The 18425-nt window shown below is 55.4% G+C and overlaps 2 protein-coding genes across 4 annotated transcripts; both read left to right on the top strand.

Moving 5' to 3' along the window:
* Positions 1-359: 359 nt before the first annotated feature.
* LRRC23 (leucine rich repeat containing 23) lies at positions 360-8584 on the top strand. Of its 3 annotated transcripts, none has more exons than XM_047787661.1 (8): positions 360-507; positions 958-1133; positions 1218-1327; positions 3150-3403; positions 4191-4321; positions 5614-5750; positions 7466-7738; positions 8308-8584. In XM_047787661.1, coding segments are annotated over exons 2-8 (1032 nt in total). In that variant the 5' UTR covers positions 360-507; positions 958-1007; the 3' UTR covers positions 8309-8584. The 3 variants fall into 3 exon arrangements, with proteins under 3 accessions (XP_047643617.1, XP_047643620.1, XP_047643619.1); XM_047787663.1 differs by lacking the exon at positions 360-507 and adding an exon at positions 631-748; XM_047787664.1 differs by lacking the exon at positions 958-1133 and having other exon boundaries at positions 369-507.
* Positions 8585-8796: 212 nt separating this feature from the next.
* On the top strand, positions 8797-17941 carry ENO2 (enolase 2). The gene is made up of 12 exons (XM_047787660.1): positions 8797-9028; positions 10187-10286; positions 10719-10814; positions 10971-11029; positions 11326-11395; positions 12127-12260; positions 12496-12718; positions 14145-14342; positions 15803-16004; positions 16252-16360; positions 16511-16569; positions 17081-17941. Exons 2-12 carry the CDS (start codon positions 10202-10204, stop codon positions 17148-17150), a joined length of 1305 nt encoding a protein of 434 aa, XP_047643616.1. The 5' UTR covers positions 8797-9028; positions 10187-10201; the 3' UTR covers positions 17151-17941.
* The last annotated feature ends 484 nt before the right edge of the window (positions 17942-18425 follow it).

Raw genomic sequence — 18425 nt, 5'->3', positions numbered from 1 at the left:
TATACGAGGGTTGGGGAACCAGACCACGCATCTTGGGGTTTCTTCCCCGCCTTCTGCTTCAGGCAATGAGTTTCTCTTGAATTCACAGAACTTTACCCTGGATGTGGTCCGGTTCCTTTAAGGTCTCAGATGACGTAATGATAGCCACGCCCTCTACCGCCTCCCCTCAGCTCTATTAAGCCCCGTCCTGGGCCAACCACCGCGCCACATCCGGGTTCCTGGCTCAGGGAAATTGGGCTCGTAACCAAGCAACTACTGGGGCACAAGCTTCGCGGCTGATTTTCAGCCCAGTTATTCGCGGCTCCTCTCTCAACTGCTGCCACACGCGGAAGCCGAATGTCCCTCCCACCCCCACCCCGTTGCCATAACAGCAGTACACAACGCCTTCTCCCTTGCCCCTCTACCAAACAACCCTTCCCTCCCGGGGCCGAGACCTCTCCAGAAGAGCTTCTAGTTGAGCAGAACCAGGGTCTGCGCCCCATTGCAAAGGACTGATTGAGTGGGAAGGTTAGAGGCTGGTGTCCCAGAGGGGACAGGGAAATGGGGCTCCGCTTGGTGGAAGAGTTAGAAGAAAGGAGTGGAGCTGGGTTAGGGATGGGCGGGGAGGAGAGGAGGGAGGGGTCGGTCGGTAGGGGAGTTTGGAGAAGAACCTGGCTTAAGGCAGAAGTGGGAGACCTGGGGAGAAGGAGGCCAGGAAGCTGGACACCGAAAGCTGGAGGAGTTGGAGCCACTGAGAAGGGCAGGAAAGGTCTTGAGGATCTGGGAAGGTGTCCAAGGGAGAGGGGTCCTTGGCGGGAAAGTGAAGTGGAGGTTGGGAGTCCGAATGAGATGTACACAGGGATGAGGAAAGAAGCAAAGCTGGCAGGAGGAAGTCGGAGGTGATAGGGTGATGGGAGGAGCACCAGGCAATGGAGATGAGGGAGGGTGGGCAGATGCTGAGGAGACCTTCTTTGTCAGGACGGGAACCTAGCTTGGTCTGACTCCAGAGCCTTCAGCAGGGAAGAAAAATGTCAGATGAAGAGGATCTGGAAGACTTTGAGCCAGACCTGGACGACCTGGAAAGGGAAGATGACGAGAAGGAGATAGAGGAGTGGGAGGACTACAGGAAGGAGGGAGAAGAAGAGTCTGAGGAAGTGAGAGCACAGAAACGGAGGAGTCCCCGGATTCAGGGAGGGGGGTGGGCTGGAAAGGATGCCTGAGTCCACTTCATCCTGCAGTGGGTATCCACTCCCCTCACGGAGGACATGATGAAGGAAGGGCTTTCTTTGCTCTGCAAAACCGGTAATGGACTGGCCCATGCTTACGTCAAGCTGGAGGTTAAAGACAGGTGCGTTTATGGGAGACCAGAAGAAGTCTGAGGTTGTGCGGCCAAGTCTCCTTTCTCACCCTCCATCTTGGGTGTTCTAGCTCTGTTTGGGTCTCCGTCATCCTGGGCCAGTGAGGAGGGAAGGAGAGAACCTACTTTTCAGGAGCCCTGTGACCCCCTGCATCAGAGCTGGCCTAGGGAATTGGAGGCTGAGGGTGTGTGTGGGGAATTCCTGTCGGACCCCAGCACTTGTCCTTTAAAATGTCAGTTCCCAGTCCTTCAGAGACACCAGGTCCCTGCCACTGTTAAGAACCTAGGTACTGGAGTTCCTATCGCGGCGCAGCAAAAATGAATCCAACTCGGAACCATGAGGTTGTGGGTTCGATCCATGGCCTCACTTGGTTAAGGATACAGCGTTGCTGTGAGCTGTGGTGTAAGTCGCAGACGAGGCTTGGATCTGGCATTGCTGTGGCTGTGGTGTAGGCCAGCAGCTGTACAGCTGTAGCTCCATTTAGACCCCTAGCCTGGGAACCTCCATATGCCGCGGGAGTGGCCCTAAAAAGAAAAAAAAAAAACCAAAAAACCTGTCTACTGGGAGTTTCCGTCGTGGTGTAGCAGAACAGAAATGAATCCGACAGGAACCATGAGGTTTCAGGTTCCATCCCTGGCCTCTCTCAGTGGGTTAAGGATCCGGCATTGCCATGAACTGTGGTGTAGGTCGCAGATGCAGCTCAGAACTGGTGTTGCTGTGTCTGTGGGGTAGGCCAGCAGCAGTAGGTTGAATTAGACCCCTAGCCGGGGAACTTCCATGTGCCTCAGGTATGGCCCTAAAAAGACAAAAAATAAAATAAAAAAAAAGAGAACCCAACTACCTTCTCTTCCCCTTCCTATTCCTCTTGTCTGTCACCCACTCTTCTTTCATTTATAAGCCATTTTCATACTGCCCTCTGCTCTAGCACCTCTGCCAGTGCTTTCTGGATTCTTTTTTCTTTTTCTTTTTTTTTTTTTTTGTCTTTTTGCCATTTCTTGGGCCGCTCCTGCGGCATATGGAGGTTCCTGGGCTAGGGGTCGAATGGGAGCTGTAGCTGCCAGCCTGCTCCAGAGCCACAGCAACGCAGGATCCGAGCCATGTCTGCGACCTACACCACAGCTCAAGGCAACGCTGGAACCTTGACCCACTGAGCAAGGGCAGGGATCGAACCCGCAACCTCATGGTTCCTAGTCGGATTCGCTAACCACCGCGCCACAACGGGAACTCCTGGATTCTTTTTTCTTTTGCTTTTTAGGGCCGCACATGTGGCATTTGGACCATCCCGGGCTAGGGGTTCAATGGGAGCTAAAGCTGCCAGCCTACACCACAGCCACAGCAACGGAGGATCGGAGCTGAGTCCGTGAACTACACCACAGCTCACAGCAGTGCCAGATCCTTGACTCGCTGATCAAGGTAGGAATTGAACCCAAATCCTCAGTGATACTAGTTGGATTCATTTCCACTGCGCCACAATGGGAACGCCGATCGCTGGATTCTTTTTTTTTTTTTTTTTTTTTGGTCTTTTTGTCTTTTTAGAGCCACAGCTGCAGCATATGGAGGTTCCTAGGTTAGGGGTCCAATTGGAGCTATAGCTCCTGGTCTACACCAGAGCCACAGCAATGTGGGATCCAAGCCTCGTCTGAGATCTACACCACAGCTCACGGCAATGCCTGATCCTTAACCCACTGAGCGAGGCCAGGGATCGAACCTTTGTCCTCATGATGCTAGTCGGGTTCATAAACCACTGAGCCACGACAGGAACTCCCGATTGCTGGATTCTTAACCCTGACCCTGGCCTCTGCTGTCTCCTAGGGATCTGACAGACATCTACTTGCTGCATTCCTACATCCACCTGCGCTACGTGGATATTTCTGAAAACCACTTGACAGACTTGTCTCCGCTCAATTACCTCACTCACCTGCTCTGGCTGAAAGCTGATGGCAACCGACTGCGGAGTGCCCGGCTGAATGAACTGCCGTACCTGCAGATTGCCAGCTTTGCCTATAACCAGATCACTGACACTGATGGCATCTCTCATCCTCGTCTGGCCAGTCTGGATCTCAAAGGTGGGGCCTCAGGGATGGGGGTCACAAGATTCCTTCCTATCCTGGGGCCAACAGAGTGGGCAGTATGGTCCTTGGCTGTGCTGCATAGCAATTTGCACTCATTCATGCACTCATATTCAGACATTCGTGATGATTCACGATGGCAGTTCTATGTGCTGGAGATACCACAGTGAACAAAATAAATTCCTCTTTCTTTCTCTCCTTCCCTCTCTCCCTTCCTTCCTTTCTTGCTGCGTCTGCAGCATGCAGAATTTCCTGGCCCAGGGATCTAACCTGAGTCACAGCAGCAACAATGCCAGATCCTTAACCCACTGTGTCACCAGGGAACTCTGAAAATCTCTAATCTCATGTTCTTTCCATTCTAGTCGAGGGAGACAGGCAATTATCAATGATCACAATAAATAAGTACATTTATAAAGCATATTGAAAGCAGTTAGGTGCTATGGAAAAAAAAAAAAAAAAAGATCCGGGTAAAGGGAATCAGGTAAACAGGTTGGTTTGGACAAGTGGCATTGGGAAGTTGACAAAGACTTGAAGGAGAGGGAGTGAGCCATCTGGATTGCTTGCTGGGCATCCCTCATTCACTCCTGGCTTAGGAGGACATGCCCATTGGGCCCTTGACCACCAGATCATTGCCCCAGGGCCTGGTGGTGGTAAGTCTGGGCTCTGTCCTTCCTTATATCCACATGGCATTAGAGAAGACGATGTGGAGGCTCCCCAAATTCAGGCTTTATTGCTGAACATTCGGAGGGGCTCTTTGAACTCTTGACATGGTCCTTCTCCTCAGGGAACCGCATCCACATGGTGACGGGTCTGGACCCCCAAAAGCTAATCAGCCTGCACACCCTGGAGCTTCGGGGCAACCAACTGAGCAGCACCCTGGGAATCAACCTTCCTAAGCTGAAGAACCTCTTCCTGGTAGATCACTGGGTGAAAAGATGGTTGGTGCCAGGAAGGGGACACTGTCCTGGGGGCCAGGATGCCTGGCTTCTAGGAGCCTCATCTACTAACTCCATCAGCATCCTGATAATTGGTATCGTTTATTGAGCCCTTACTTGGTGCCAGATGCTGTGGAGATGCAAAGTCAAAACAGACAATGTGCTCACCACCTAGCAGGGCTGGTAATAACTAATGAGTGGACAATATAGAGACAGTCTGCTTTGATACAGGTAGCAGCATAAGTAAGGCACAGACATCAAGCTAAGGAGGCTATTTATGTGTCTAGCCTTTTAGTTCTTTTCTCTCTCTCTTTTTTTTTTTTTTTGGCTTTTTAGGGCCACACTTGCAGCATATGGAAGTTCCCAGGCTAGGAGTCAAATCAGAGCTGCAGCTGCTGGCCTACACTACAGCCACAGCAATACCAGATCTGAGCCGCGTCTGCAACCTACACCAAAGCTCATGGCAATGCTAGATCCTTAACCCACTGAGGGAGGCCAGGGATTGAACCCATATCCTCATGGATACTAGTGGGGCTCATTACTGCTGAGCCACAATGGGAGCTAGATTCTTTTTTTTTTTTTTTTTTTTTGACTGTGCCTGAGGCATGTGGAAATTCCTGGGCCAGGGATTGAACCCACACCACAGCAATGACAGCAACAGATCTTTAACCCACTGTGCCACCAGGGAACTCCTAGTCTTTAAGATTTTTAAGCTTCTTCATTCCAGGATGGTGCTGAAGCCATTTCTCCCCAGTGGAGCAGTTTGGGCTCTTGGGCTGGAGAGTAGGTTGAAACATCTTAATGAGAGGTGGCGGTGGTGGGCAGTGGGCAGTTATTGCTGACCTTTCTCTGGGCTGGCAGCTTCTGGATTCTTCTTTTTTTAGAGCTGCACCCGTCGCATATGGAAGTTCCCAGGCTAGGGGTTGAATCGGAGCTACGCTGCCAGCCTGCACCACAGCCACGGCAATGTGAGATCTGAGCCACATCTGCCACCTACACCACAGCTCATGGCAATGCCAGATCCCTGGCCCACTGAACAAGGCCAGGGATCGAACCCACATCCTCATGGATACTAGTCGGATTTGTTTCTGATGTGCCACAATGGGAGCTCCCTGGATTCTTTATTCTGCATGGATTTCTACCCACCTCTCTTTCTCTTGCACCCTCCTACTTCTTATATTTGCTCTTTTGCTGCATCCCTTTCTGATTTCTCTTCCTTCCTCATCCCTTCTCCCATCTCGCAATCTATCTACTGTATCCACGGGGGTCTAGGCCCAGAACCTGTTGAAGAAGGTGGAAGGTTTGGAGAACCTAAGCAATCTCACTACCTTGCATCTTCGGGACAACCAGATTGACACTCTGAGTGGCTTCTCCAAGGAAATGAAATCACTGCAGTACCTCAACCTAAGGTAGGCATCCTCTCCAGGCCCCACCTCACCCCTACCCTTTTCTGGGAGCCACATTTTTTTTTCTTTTTAGGGCCCCATCCGTGGCACATGGAGATTCCCAGGCTAGGGGTCGAATCAGAGCTGTAGCTGCCAGCCTACGCCAGAGCCAGAGCAACACGGGATCCTTAACCCACTGAGCAAGGCCGGAGGTTGAACCCATGTCCTAATGGATACTAGTTGGGTTTGTTACCACTGAGCCACAATGGGAACTCCCGGGGGGGATTTTCTTTAACCAACTCTTGTGTGATGGAGCATGTTATGTGTTTCTCACAGCAAAGATGTAAGGAAATGGCCTCCCTAGTCAACAAGGCCAAATCCTTGAGGCTGGCAATGGATAGAGAATCTTCCAGTAGGGAGCCGTGGTTATATCTTGAAGCCCCAATTCTTGCCCTGACCCACGGAGTGATCTCTTGCTCATTAGCTCTGCCTTCCTGGTCTTGGAGGGCGGAGGGGGCACTGTTTTCTGGTTAATGGTCTGGACAGGGATAATGGACCTTCCTCAGAAGCTATTAACCGGGGATGTTTGGAAGTAAATGTACAGGGAGGGGGTTGTCTCCGTGACTTGGAGGTGCCTGTGGGGCCAAAGACCTGCAACAAGTAGGACAGTCCAGTGGGAAGTGCGAGTAGCACTTCGGTTAGAAACACTGGGAGAGGTTCAGCGCCTCCTTTGAGATGAGGCTGAAGTCTTTAAGCCTGATTTTCAAAGGTGCGAAGCAAGAGTATGTAAATAAACATCCATGAGCATGGGGACAAGGAGACACTCTAGGGGAGGAAGCTTATTCTTCAGGCTGGGAGGCCCTGACCCACCCCTAGCTCTAGGCTCCTTCCTGTGGGAGCACCAAGGTAGTACCCGCTCCATGAGCCTGGAGCCCAGCTCCTCCTCCACTGGCTTGGGTCCTAACTGCTTCTTCTTCTTCTTCCTTTTTTTTTTTTGTCTTTTTGCCTTTTCTAGGGCTGCTTCCTGCGGCATATGGAGGTTCCCAGGCTAGGGGTCTAAGCGGAGCTGTAGCTGCTGGCCTACGCCAGAGCCACAGCAATGCGGGATCCGAGTCGAGTCTGCGACCTACACCACAGCTCACGGCAACGCTGGATCCCTAACCCACTGAGCAAGGCCAGGGTTGGAACCTGCAACCTCATGGTTCCTAGTCGGATTCGTTAACCACTGCGCCACAACGGGAACTCCATTCAGGATACAGGTTTGGCCCTGCTCAGTGGGTTAAGGATCCGGCATTGCTGTGAGCTGCGGTGTCAGTCACAGACACAGTTCGGATCCTGTGTTGCCATGGCTGTGGCATAGGCCAGAAGCTGTAGCTCCAATTCCACCTCTAGCCTGGGAACTTCCACATGCTGCAGGTGCGGCCTTAAAAAGAAAACAAACAAACAAAACCAAACCAGGTTTGAGACCCAGCTTTACTGCTCAAAAAGGATAAACACAGCACATTACAGAATAGACTGTGGCACCTAGGGAGTCCCTGAGGGGCAGAAGCAGGACAGGAGTAGGGCTGGACAGCATCTCATGGCAAATCTGACAATGCTTGGAGGGCCAGTCCACAGAGGCCATGTTTCTAGAGAGACCAGAGCCCCGTGGGGGATTTCTCCCAGGCCCTCTTCCTGGAAGGCGGCTGGCCTCCAAAGCCCCATCTCCCCTGGTGAACCCCTCCCGACTGCACCTGCAGGGGCAACATGGTGACCGACCTGGGGGAGCTAGCCAAGCTGCAGGACCTGCCCAAGCTGCGAGCCCTGGTGCTGCTGGACAACCCGTGTGCAGACGAGAATGACTACCGCCAGGAGGCCCTGGTGCAGTTGGCACACCTTGAGCGCCTGGACAAGGACTTCTATGAGGAGGAGGAGCGGGCTGAGGCCGACGAGATCCGGCAGAGGATTAAGGAGGAGCAGGAGCAGGAGGCTGAGCCCGAGGCTGAATCGGAACTGGACCAGTCATCCATCTAGTAGTTCCTCTTGTCTCTAAGGGTGTTGGGGGTGGTGGGGGGCAAGGAGGCAGGAGGAGGAGGCCAAGGGCCCAGCAGATGGGGAAGAGGAGTTGCTGTAGGAGGAGGTGGGTAAGGAAGGCAGAGGTCTTGGGGAGACCTGGGTAAGGAGTCAGGGGTGTCTCGGGGCGAGGAGAAAGAACCAGAGGGCTTGGGAGAATCTGAGAAAGGTTGGGGAGATACATCAGGAGGCCTGAAGAGTAAGTGAAAAAAACTGGGGTGGCAGAAATGTTGGTGTGGGCTCGGCAGCCACGCCTGCCGGGGAATGCCAACTCTGGGCCCTGGTGGGGGTGGGGTTGGGGGCAGTGTATGTTAGGATGACTGCTGGACCAGGGAAGAAGCCAGGAGAGGAAGATCTGGAGCTAAAAAGAACAGGATACTGAGCAGAAGGGAGAAAGGAGGGCAGGGCGAGGCAGAGACACTAAAAGATGAGCCCAGGGAACGGTGGCAGCTGGCACTTCAGGTGGGGCAAAGGCAGCAGTGGGGGTGCTGTTGGGCCCTGAGGCTTGGCTCCTGTCCTCTTCCTCCAGGAGACTAAAGATGCTGGTCCCAGGACTGAGAAGACTCCCAGCTGGGGGGGCTGCCACATGTACACTCCTCATGAGACAGGTGATGGCTTCTTTTGCCCAGGCCCTGGGGTGCCTAGGCAAGTGGCAGCCCTCAGGCAGGTCTGGTGGGAGCCAGGCCCGTTTGGGCTGAAAGGATGCTGGAAGAATTGGCTACAGAGGAGCTGCGGAGGTGGCAGTCTGGGGTATTAGGAACAGTTTGGTTTTCCAATAAAGAGCGTTTTGATACTCTTGGGTTTGACCAGGTTTGCGAGATAGTCTGTCATGGGCTTGACTGGCTGATTACTGGCGTTGGCGTGAGGCTGAGGCTATTACTTTTACAGGGGGTATGAGTGTGCGTAGGAGGGTGGTCAGGTCTCAGGTGGCCCTCCGCCCCTCCAACATCGCTCTCCTCCAGCCCTCCCCACCCCACCCCACCCCACCCCATCGGTCCCCACCCCCATCGGTCCCCCACCCCCATTGGTCCCCCACCCGCGCTCCTACGTGCGCCTCCGCCGGCTGCTCCTGACTCATCGGGGGCTCCGGGTCACATGCGCCCGCCCGGCCCTATTGGCGCCTCCCCCCGTCCGCCCCCCGCCCGCCGCCCGGGAGCCGCAGCCGCCGCCGCCGCCACTCCCGCTCTCTCTGTGCCGCCACCGCCGCCGTCGCCAGCGCCACCACCACAGGCTGGGTCTGCAACTCTGAGGTGAAGCCCGCCGAGCCCCGAGCCCCTCCGGCCCCCTCCGTTCGCCGCCGCGCCCCCGCCCCTCGTCCCTCGCCCCTGGCCTCGAGCATCTCGAGCCCCGCGGCGTTGCGCACCTGCTCTGTCACCCGCGCCTCCCCGGCACCCTCCTATCCCGGCCTTCCTGGACCGCTCCTCTCGGTTTCAGGCTGTCGCCCCCTCCTCATTTGGGCTCCAGGCCTCTCCGCAGCTGTCTAATTACGCCTTTCTCCACCCTTGCCTGCCTGCTCCCCAAATCCTTCTTCGCCTCCGGTTCTGTCGATGTTAAGTTCAGGGTCTCTCCGGGCTGTGCCTTTTTACCCTGCGCGTCCCTTGGCTTTGCAGCGGGGGGATAGCATCTCGCACCCTTCCTCAACACCCGGAGACTTCCTCGAGATCCCCTCTCTCCCACTCCACCCCCGCGTCACCCTCTCGGGTTACTGTGCTTCTTTCCGCTGCACGGTGGGGAGGGTTCGGAGGAGGGAAGAATTCGTTTAGGGGCCGGGGGAGGACCAGCCCACCTTTGCCTCTTCCCCACGGGTCTCTCTTCCTCCTCCCTCCCACTGCCATCCCCAGAGACTGAGGACCCACCCGGTCCCCAGACTTCTCTACTGTACATTTCTCCGGAGAAAGAGGGACCTCCGTTTGGAAAGAGATTGGGACTTTGGAGTGGGGGCTGGGGTGTTCAATTGGGTAGGATGGGGTTCTGGAGGAGAGGCCCCTGCTGCCCGGACCACCCATGCTCTTCTTGGCTCCAAAGAGACATGCAAGCCTGGCAGCGATACCGCCCTGAGGAGATCTGGGGGAACCCCACCAGCCGGCTGCTGAGGGGGCAAGGGAACGGCCGCCTTGCCCCTCCCCTCCTCACTGCGGTGCCTCCCGGCTCTTCGTTTGATCTTACCCCGCCCCCCACTGCAGTGACCTCCCCTTCCTCACTGCATTGACCTTCTCTCCCCACGGGCGGGGGGGATCCCTACTACAGCGACGACTGCAACCAGCTCCTCCCCACCCCCCATCCACTGCAGTAACCTCTTTCCCATCCCTCCCAGCCTCCCAGCCTCCCAGCCTCTGGCCCCTCCCACTGATCTCAGGCTCCACCCCTTTAAGCCTCTTATCTTTCTCTTTCCTTCCCTGGCACCCAAGGAGATCCCAGCCATCATGTCCATAGAGAAGATCTGGGCCCGGGAGATCCTGGACTCCCGTGGGAATCCCACAGTGGAGGTAGATCTCTACACTGCCAAAGGTAATGCGCAGGGCCTTCCCACAGCCCCCGTGCTGGGGGTCGCCCCCCCCACCCCGCGTGGGATGGGAGGCTTCCCCGGTTCCCAGTGGGAATGGGGTGCTCGATCCTCCTTGTCCAGGGGAGCCAGGATAGGCCCATCTCTGTGTGCTCGTTTAGTGTGTGAGACACACCCTGCAGCTGCATGTCTGTGTGCTCTCTGCATGTGTGTGCGTGCTGCCTGCATAGCTTCATTTCTGTGGGTTCCTACTTGTGCATGTGGGACCCCAATTGGATGAGTAAGGAGGCCACTGCTTGTGCATCTACCTCTGTGTGTGTGTGTGTGTGTGTGTGTGTGTGTGTGTGTGTGTGTGTGTGTTGAGGACACACAGTGTTGGGGAAAGGCTGGATGTGGTGTCCTTCTCTCTCCCTCCTCATTCCGTGTTCCCCTCCCAGGTCTTTTCCGGGCTGCGGTGCCCAGCGGAGCTTCCACTGGTATCTATGAGGCCCTGGAGCTAAGGGATGGTGACAAACAGCGATACTTAGGCAAAGGTGAGGCCCCTTCTCTTTTCTGGGCTCTCCCACCCCTCAGCGTCATGCTTCTGCCTCACCCTCAGTCCTCAGCCCTCTTCCTGATGCTTTCCCCCTACCCTTTCCCTTCGGGCCCCCCCTGGCCTGACCCTGCCTGGCCTCTCTGCCTCTTCCCAGGTGTCCTGAAGGCAGTGGACCACATCAACACCACCATCGCCCCGGCCCTCATCAGCTCAGTGAGGCTCGCTCTTTGCTGGGGGTGGCGGCACCGGGGTGCTGGAAGGAATCCTGGGTTAGGGGAGGATGAAGAAGAAGGAGAGAGGCCCAGCTCTTGAGAATCATGGTTACTGAGGGAAGGGTGCCCCCTGCTCCCGTGGGGGTTCTCGTCCCCTAATCCAGACAGATTGCTGTCATGGGAACCTGGTCAGAGGTGCTGCTGGCTGTGTGTGGGGGGGGGACAGTGGGAGGGGGGCCCTCTGTCTCATGGTCCAGGGTGCCTCCTGGCCCTGAGTGATGGAGGCTCTGCTCACAGGGCCTCTCTGTGGTGGAACAAGAGAAGCTGGACAACCTGATGTTGGACTTGGATGGGACTGAGAACAAGTGTAAGCAGGGGCTGGGAGAGCACGGGGGCTAAGGGTGGGGCCCAGGGGGGCAGACAGAGAACTGAAAGGCCCGAGTTGTGGGAGCTTCTTAGGAAAGACAGCCTGAAGACTAGCCTTTCTGCTGGCCTTCTCCCAAAGCCAGAGCAAGAGAAGATGAGTTTAATGGCAGTGGGAGGGGGTGGCATTAAACAGAAGGGAGAACTTTGCAGCATAAGGAGGGGGAGTTGGTGGCGGATAGTCTGTGGTCTCAGGGATGTTATTTATTTATTTATTTATTTTTGTCTTTTTGCTTTTTCTAGGGCTGTTCCCACGGCCTATGGAGGTTCCCAGGCTAGGGGTCGAATTGGAGCTGCAGCCCCCAGCCTACGCCACAGCCACAGCAACGCAGGGATCCAAGCCATGTCTGCAACCTACACCACAGCTCACGGCAACACTGGCTCTCCAACCCACTGAGCAAGGCCAGGGATCCAACCTGCAACCTCATGGTTCCTAGTTGGATTTGTTAACCACTGCGCCACGACGGGAACTCCTCAGGGATGTTTACAGACAGGTGTCGCTCTCTGCCTCCCCTCCTCCTGCCACTATTTTCAGGAGAGGATGGATGAGGCGTGGAGTGGAGAGGGAGGAGTGAGTCTCCTTTGCTGGCCCCTTTGGGGGAGTATAGGTGGAGGCAGGGGCTAGAAGGGGACCAGGGACATGTTTGCTCAGTGCCTTCCTCTGTCATCTCCCAGCCAAGTTTGGGGCCAATGCCATCCTGGGTGTGTCCTTGGCTGTGTGTAAGGCAGGGGCGGCTGAGCGGGACTTGCCCCTCTATCGCCACATCGCTCAGCTGGCAGGGAACTCAGACCTCATCCTGCCTGTGCCGGTGAGCCCCATACCCAGGCCCTGCGCTGTGGTGGCTCTCCCAGGGGTGGGTGGGGAGGGAGCATGAAACCCTGTGAGGACTGATGGCAGGAAAGTGATTGGGGCAGCCAAAGAGCAAGGATGGGGACAGGGGACTGAGTCTGGGGAGCTGGAGGAAATTTGGGATCTGGGGATGGCACTCCCAGGGGTGGAGAGGGAAGGGCTCCGTGACTTCTCTGTCCTCCTGTGGCTCCCAGGCCTTCAATGTGATCAACGGTGGCTCTCATGCTGGGAACAAGCTGGCCATGCAGGAGTTCATGATTCTCCCGGTGGGCGCTGAGAGCTTCCGGGATGCCATGCGCCTCGGGGCAGAGGTCTACCACACGCTCAAGGGCGTCATCAAGGACAAGTATGGCAAGGATGCCACCAACGTGGGAGACGAAGGCGGCTTTGCCCCCAATATCCTGGAGAACAGTGAAGGTGAGGCCAGGAGCCCCACGCCCAGCCATAAATGTCACCCCATCCTGGCCCATCAGGAAGGGCCACCCATTTCAACAAGTGTGAAGTGTGAGGAGGAGGAGGTGTGAGGGTCCTTAATCGAATTCCAAGAGGAACCAGTCCTCTGAGTGGGTGCCAGGGGGCCTAAAAATTCACCTGCAGACCCAAGAGTATAGCCTTTACCCACCCAGCCAGATCTGGGAGCATCTACAAGTTCCCACGGGAGCCCCTAGGGGTGCTGGGAGGTGGTCTAGGTCACCTGTGGCACCCATCCCCTCCTTTAACTCGGATGGATTCTCAGTTTGATGGGATGCATCAAACCTCAGGGAATGCACTCCAGGTCTATCCCATTCCCACCCCAACCTCTGAGGCCTCTAGGAGCCCGAATTTTTCTCTGCCTGGGGAGATACGGTGAAGAAAAACAATATACACGGGTAGTGGCTAAGAGTTAACTTTCTGGGGCCAAATTGCCTGGATTTGAACCTTGACTTGAAGAGTTACTGGCTGGTGATCTTGTCCACGTCACTTCTTGGTGCTTATCTTTCTTATCTGTAAAGTGGTATGTACCTCTTAGCATCATTGTGAAGATTAAATGAGATCATACATGTCAAGGGCTTAGGTGACATAGTTAGCCCTCCATAAATGATAGCTAGTTAAAAAAAAAAAAAAAACACCAAAGAACAAACTGGCCTTCCCACTGTGGTGCAGCAGGTCAAGGGTCTGGCAGCTGTGGCATAGGTCACAGCTGAGGCTTGGATTCGATCCCTGGCTCAGGAACTTCCCTATGCCGAAGGTGTGGCCAAAAAACCCCCAACGATTACTAACAACTTTCCATGGAGTTCCCTTGTGGCACAGTGGGTTAATGATCTGGCTTTGTCACTGCAAAGCTCCAGTTGCTGCTGTGGCGTGGGTTCAGTCCTTGACCCGGGAATTTCCACATGCTTCAAGCACATTAAAAAAAAAAAATCCAGGAGTTCCCATCGTGGCGCAGTGGTTAACAAATCCAACTAGGAAGCATGAGGTTGCGGGTTCCATCCCTGGCCTTGCTCAGTGGGTTAAGGATCTGGCATTGCCGTGAGCTGTGGTGTAGGTTGCAGACGTGGCTCTGATCCCGTGTTGCTGTGGCTCTGGCGTAGGCTGGCGGCTACAGCTCCAATTCGACCCCTAGCCTGGGAACCTCCATATGCGGCCCAAGAAATGGCAAAAAGACCAAAAAAAAAAAAAAAAATCCATTCCTTTGCCTTCTGAGAAGGTGGCCTGCTGGCCCAAGATCTTGGGATAACTGCCAAACAACCTTAACCAGACCTCTCCCAGCAACAGCCCTCCACCCCTGCTCTGAATTCCCTTCTTTCTCTCATTCTCCTTGCCCACCCGTCCTGCTGCTGATCCCACGGCCTTCCATCCCCAGCCCTGGAGCTGGTGAAGGAAGCCATTGACAAGGCTGGCTACACGGAAAAGATTGTCATTGGCATGGATGTCGCTGCCTCGGAGTTTTATCGTGATGGCAAATACGACTTGGACTTCAAGTCTCCTGCCGATCCTTCCCGATACATCACTGGGGACCAGCTGGGGGCCCTCTACCAGGACTTTGTCAGGGACTATCCCGGTGAGAGCAAGGGCTGCGGCTGAGAGGGCAGGCAGGGGGAGGGGAGGGGGCAGTCCTGCCGGTGTTGGGGCAACTCTGGACCTTCCGGGGTGCAGACTTGGGTGCCAGGTAGAGGTGTCCTGAGAAGAACCTGGGGACCAGGGGTGGGGTGAAGGAGGCTCCTGCAGAGGTTGGGCTTTGTGCACTATTGGGAATGTGCAGCATCCTGTGAGTTGGCTCCTTCTCCTTTGGGTCCTGACTAAAGCCATGGGCTGCGAAGCTGCTGGGGTCCTGGGAGGGTTTGGAAGGACCAGGCACGGTGAGAGGGTGACTGGAAGTAGCGTAGAGCAGGATCTCTGATAAAACTGGATGCTGAGGGGACTGGAAGTCATGGGTGGCTAGACCAGGAGGCTGAGGAGGAGCTGAATTACCCTCCCCAGGTCTCCTGAGGGCTCTGTACCCTTGGTTGGAGGCAGCTGACGTCTTTCTTCCTGAGACAGAATGAGAGAAAATAGACATAAAATGCAGAATGAAGGATTTAGTGGGAGTTCCGTTGTGGCTCAGCCGTAACAAACCTGACTAGTATCCATGAGGAGGCGGGTTTGATCCCTGGCCTCACTCAGTGGGTTAAGGATCCGGGATTGCCGTGGGTTGTGGTGTAGGTTGCAGACATGGCTCGGGTCTGGCGTGGCAGTGGCTGTGGCTATGGTGTAGGTTGGCAGCTGCAGCTCCAATTTGCCCCCTAGCCTGAGAACCTCCATATGCTGCTGGTGAGGCCCTAAAAAGCAAAAAGCAAAAAAAAAAAAAAAAGAATGAATTGTTTAGAATAGCAATGAAGGAGTTCCCCTGTGGCTCAGCAGGTTAAGGATCTGGCATTGGCACCTCTGTGGCGTGGGTTGCTGCTGTGACTCGGCTTTGATCCCTGGCCCAGGAGCTTCCACATGCCAAGGGTGCAGCCAAAAAGGAAAATAATGGAGTTCCCGTCGTGGCGCAGTGGTTAACGATCTGACTAGGAACCATGAGGTTGCGGGTTCGGTCCCTGCCCTTGCTCAGTGGGTTACCGATCTGGCGTTGCCGTGAGCCATGGTGTAGGTTGCAGACGAAGCTCGGATCCCGCGTTGCTGTGGCTCTGGCGTAGGCCGGTGGCTACAGCTCCGATTCAACCCCTAGCCTGGGAACCTCCACATGCCGCAGGGGCGGCCCAAGAAATAGCAAAAAAAAAAAAAAAAAGGAAAAGAAAAAAAAAGAATAGCAATGAGGAAAGGCTTCCCAGTAGAAAATAGGAAAATGCAAAGATAGGTTGTGAGAAGGTTGCTAGATCCTTGATTTTTGAGAGATTTCGTGAACGATTCAAGCTAAGAATTGGTCAGGGCAGGCTTATTGCAGGGGGGTGGGAATCAGGACCCAGAGGCCCAGTGGCCAGAGGATCTGAGGGGCGCTTTCCCGCCTGACACAGAGCTTCCTTATTGCTCTTCTGGCAGTGGTCTCCATCGAGGATCCCTTTGACCAAGACGATTGGGCTGCCTGGTCAAAGTTCACAGCCAACGTGGGGATCCAGATCGTGGGTGATGACCTGACAGTGACCAACCCAAAGCGGATCGAGCGGGCGGTGGAGGAGAAGGCCTGCAACTGTCTCCTGCTGAAGGTCAACCAGATCGGCTCAGTCAGTGAAGCCATCCAAGCGTGAGTCCCTCCCGGCCCTCCCCCACTCAGCCCGTTTCTGCAGGACGCCTCTCTCCTGCCTTGCAAGTGCCCCCAGCCCGGGCGTGCCCACAGATGCTGAAGAGCGCAGGGAACCTGGAGTCGCCTGCTCCCTCCACCCCTGTGTCTCCGCCCACTCCCAGACAGCTTCCCTCCAGATGTTCCTTGAGGGCTGGGGAGAGGGTGCGGGTGCGAGGGGCTGGGGCTCAGTGCTGCTGCACGGACACAGGTGCAAGCTGGCCCAGGAGAACGGCTGGGGAGTCATGGTGAGTCACCGCTCGGGAGAGACTGAGGACACGTTCATCGCGGACCTGGTGGTGGGGCTGTGCACGGGCCAGGTGAGCGCAAGGGAGACCTTTGTGCAACGGGTGGGTTCTAGGCTCAGGTGGGAGTTTGTGGGTGTCAGGGGAATTTCAAGGGTGTCCTAAGTTTTCTTTCACTGGACAAAGGGGCAGCCACGAAGCTGCTTATCTTTTGGGATATTTCAGATCAAGACTGGTGCCCCGTGCCGTTCTGAACGTCTGGCTAAGTACAACCAGCTCATGAGGTGAGGGAACTGGGGGAAAGGGAACCCAGATCCCAGAGGGTTAAAAGCTCTATTTGTCCACTGTTCCATCTTCAGTGCCCAGGGCCTGGAGGACAGTAGACATCCAGAAAGTCATTGTTTTGGGGGAGTTCCCACTGTGGCTCAGTCGGTTAAGAACTAGTATCTATGAGAATGTGGGTTCGATCCCTGGCCTCGCTCAGTGGGTTAAGGATCTGGCGTTGCTGTGAGCTGTGGTGTAGGCTGGCAGCTGCAGCTCCAATTTGACCCCTAGCCTGGGAACTTCCATATGCCAGAGGTATGGCTCTAAAAAAAAAGAGAGAGAGAGATACAGAAAAGGATTGTTTTTGAATGATGGGTTTACGATGGCCTGGTTGAAGGCCCATGCAAAGACAGGGAATGCCCTTGCTCAGGCCAGGACCCAGGACAGGGGCTTGGAGGATGGTGGCCTCCTGGGAAGAGAGGTGGGGTCCTCCTGCTTCCCTGAAGGTTGCCTTTCTGACTCACCTCTCAGAATTGAAGAAGAGCTGGGGGACGAAGCTCGCTTCGCAGGACATAATTTCCGCAACCCCAGCGTGCTGTGATCCCTCCACCTTCCTGGAGACTTGGAACCCCTTGCCCATCCTCCTGGAGCCTCTTCCTTCCTGTCCTGCTTGAAATTTCACCCCAGACACCCCGGTGGACCCCATGCGCTGCTCCTTGGCTCGTCCAGCACCTGCTGTCTCCCCTCTCCCCGTCTCTGGGTTCCGCACTGTCCACTCCTCCCTTTCTCCTCTCCCTCCTTAAAAACTGGCCATGGACCGAGGATTGTAAGGCACCCACAGAAGACTGATCAGGGTCGGTGACGGAGTGGCAGGGCTGGTTAGAGAGGGGCCCCGTGTCGCTTGTGCTTTTTGTGCTGGATCCCTGCGTTTCCATGCCCAGGAGGCAGGAGCTGTGCAGTGCGGAGTGGTGGGGCTGGCCTGAGGCTCTAGTGTATTATTTATTCATTTATTTATTTTGCATTCGTCCTGTTAACTCATCCCTTCACCCTAACTCCAGGGCCAGAAACTGGCCTGACTGGAGGGGACCATGTGTCTATATTTCATGTGACCACAGATGCAGCGATAGCCTGGGGTGGGAGTCTTGCTGGAACGGCAAGGGTGGCAGAAAGGGGACTTGCTGACAGTTCCTGTGTGTGTGCCAAGCCTTAACTCCAGAGGTGGGGCTGTGTGCCTGGGGGCTCTTCCCCTGTCCCTCTCTTCCCAGCCCTAGCCTCCCTGCCCTTCCTCCAGCTGCACCTGAGCACTTCTGACTCCCCCGTGCCATGTTCCACAGCTGCCAGCATCTCTGTGGCATTGAAATGTGCACCACCATTAAAGTCTGAGTCACCGTGTGTTGCTTTGTCTGAGGAGTCTTACTGTAGTCCACACCAGGGGAGAGAAGGTGGAGCTCCTGGAAGTTGGTGAAACTGGTTAGCAGAGCTGCAGAGGGCACAGCAAGAAGAAGAAACCGAACAAATATGGCCAGGACGATGGCATTGCCTGGCGGGTGGTGGGGGGCGGAGCACACAGCTGTTGCTCTGCCTTCTCAGCAGCAAGGCTAGCTCCAGGAGCCAGGTGAATTAGGGTTTTGTTTTGCTTCCTCTCTAGGGCTGCACCCAGAACATGTTCCTGGGGTAGGGGTAGAATTGGAGGTGCAGCTGCCGGCCTACACCACAGCCACAGCCACCGCAGCTCACAGCAAGGCCGGCTCCTTAACCCACTGAGCAGGTACAGGGATCAAACCTGCATCCTCTTGGAAACTAGTCGGATTCTTAACCCGTTGAGCCACAACGGGAACTCCGATTTACAGGTTCTTATTCTGAGGTCCAAGAATTC

This window comes from Phacochoerus africanus, chromosome 7 (assembly GCF_016906955.1).
Source record: "Phacochoerus africanus isolate WHEZ1 chromosome 7, ROS_Pafr_v1, whole genome shotgun sequence".
Taxonomy (NCBI): Eukaryota; Metazoa; Chordata; class Mammalia; order Artiodactyla; family Suidae; genus Phacochoerus; species Phacochoerus africanus.
This window is presented reverse-complemented; position numbering and strand designations above follow the sequence as displayed.

Bases quoted from the DNA above. Each gene is read 5' to 3' on its own strand.
- ENO2 (XM_047787660.1), top strand. From the start codon at position 10,202: ATGTCCATAGAGAAGATCTGGGCCCGGGAGATCCTGGACTCCCGTGGG. The intron at 10,815-10,970 runs GTGAGGCCCCTT...GCCTCTTCCCAG, and splicing joins ACAGCGATACTTAGGCAAAG to GTGTCCTGAAGGCAGTGGAC. The intron at 14,343-15,802 runs GTGAGAGCAAGG...CTCTTCTGGCAG, and splicing joins CTTTGTCAGGGACTATCCCG to TGGTCTCCATCGAGGATCCC.
- LRRC23 (XM_047787661.1), top strand. From the start codon at position 1,008: ATGTCAGATGAAGAGGATCTGGAAGACTTTGAGCCAGACCTGGACGAC. The intron at 1,328-3,149 runs GTGCGTTTATGG...GCTGTCTCCTAG, and splicing joins AAGCTGGAGGTTAAAGACAG to GGATCTGACAGACATCTACT. The intron at 3,404-4,190 runs GTGGGGCCTCAG...CCTTCTCCTCAG, and splicing joins GGCCAGTCTGGATCTCAAAG to GGAACCGCATCCACATGGTG.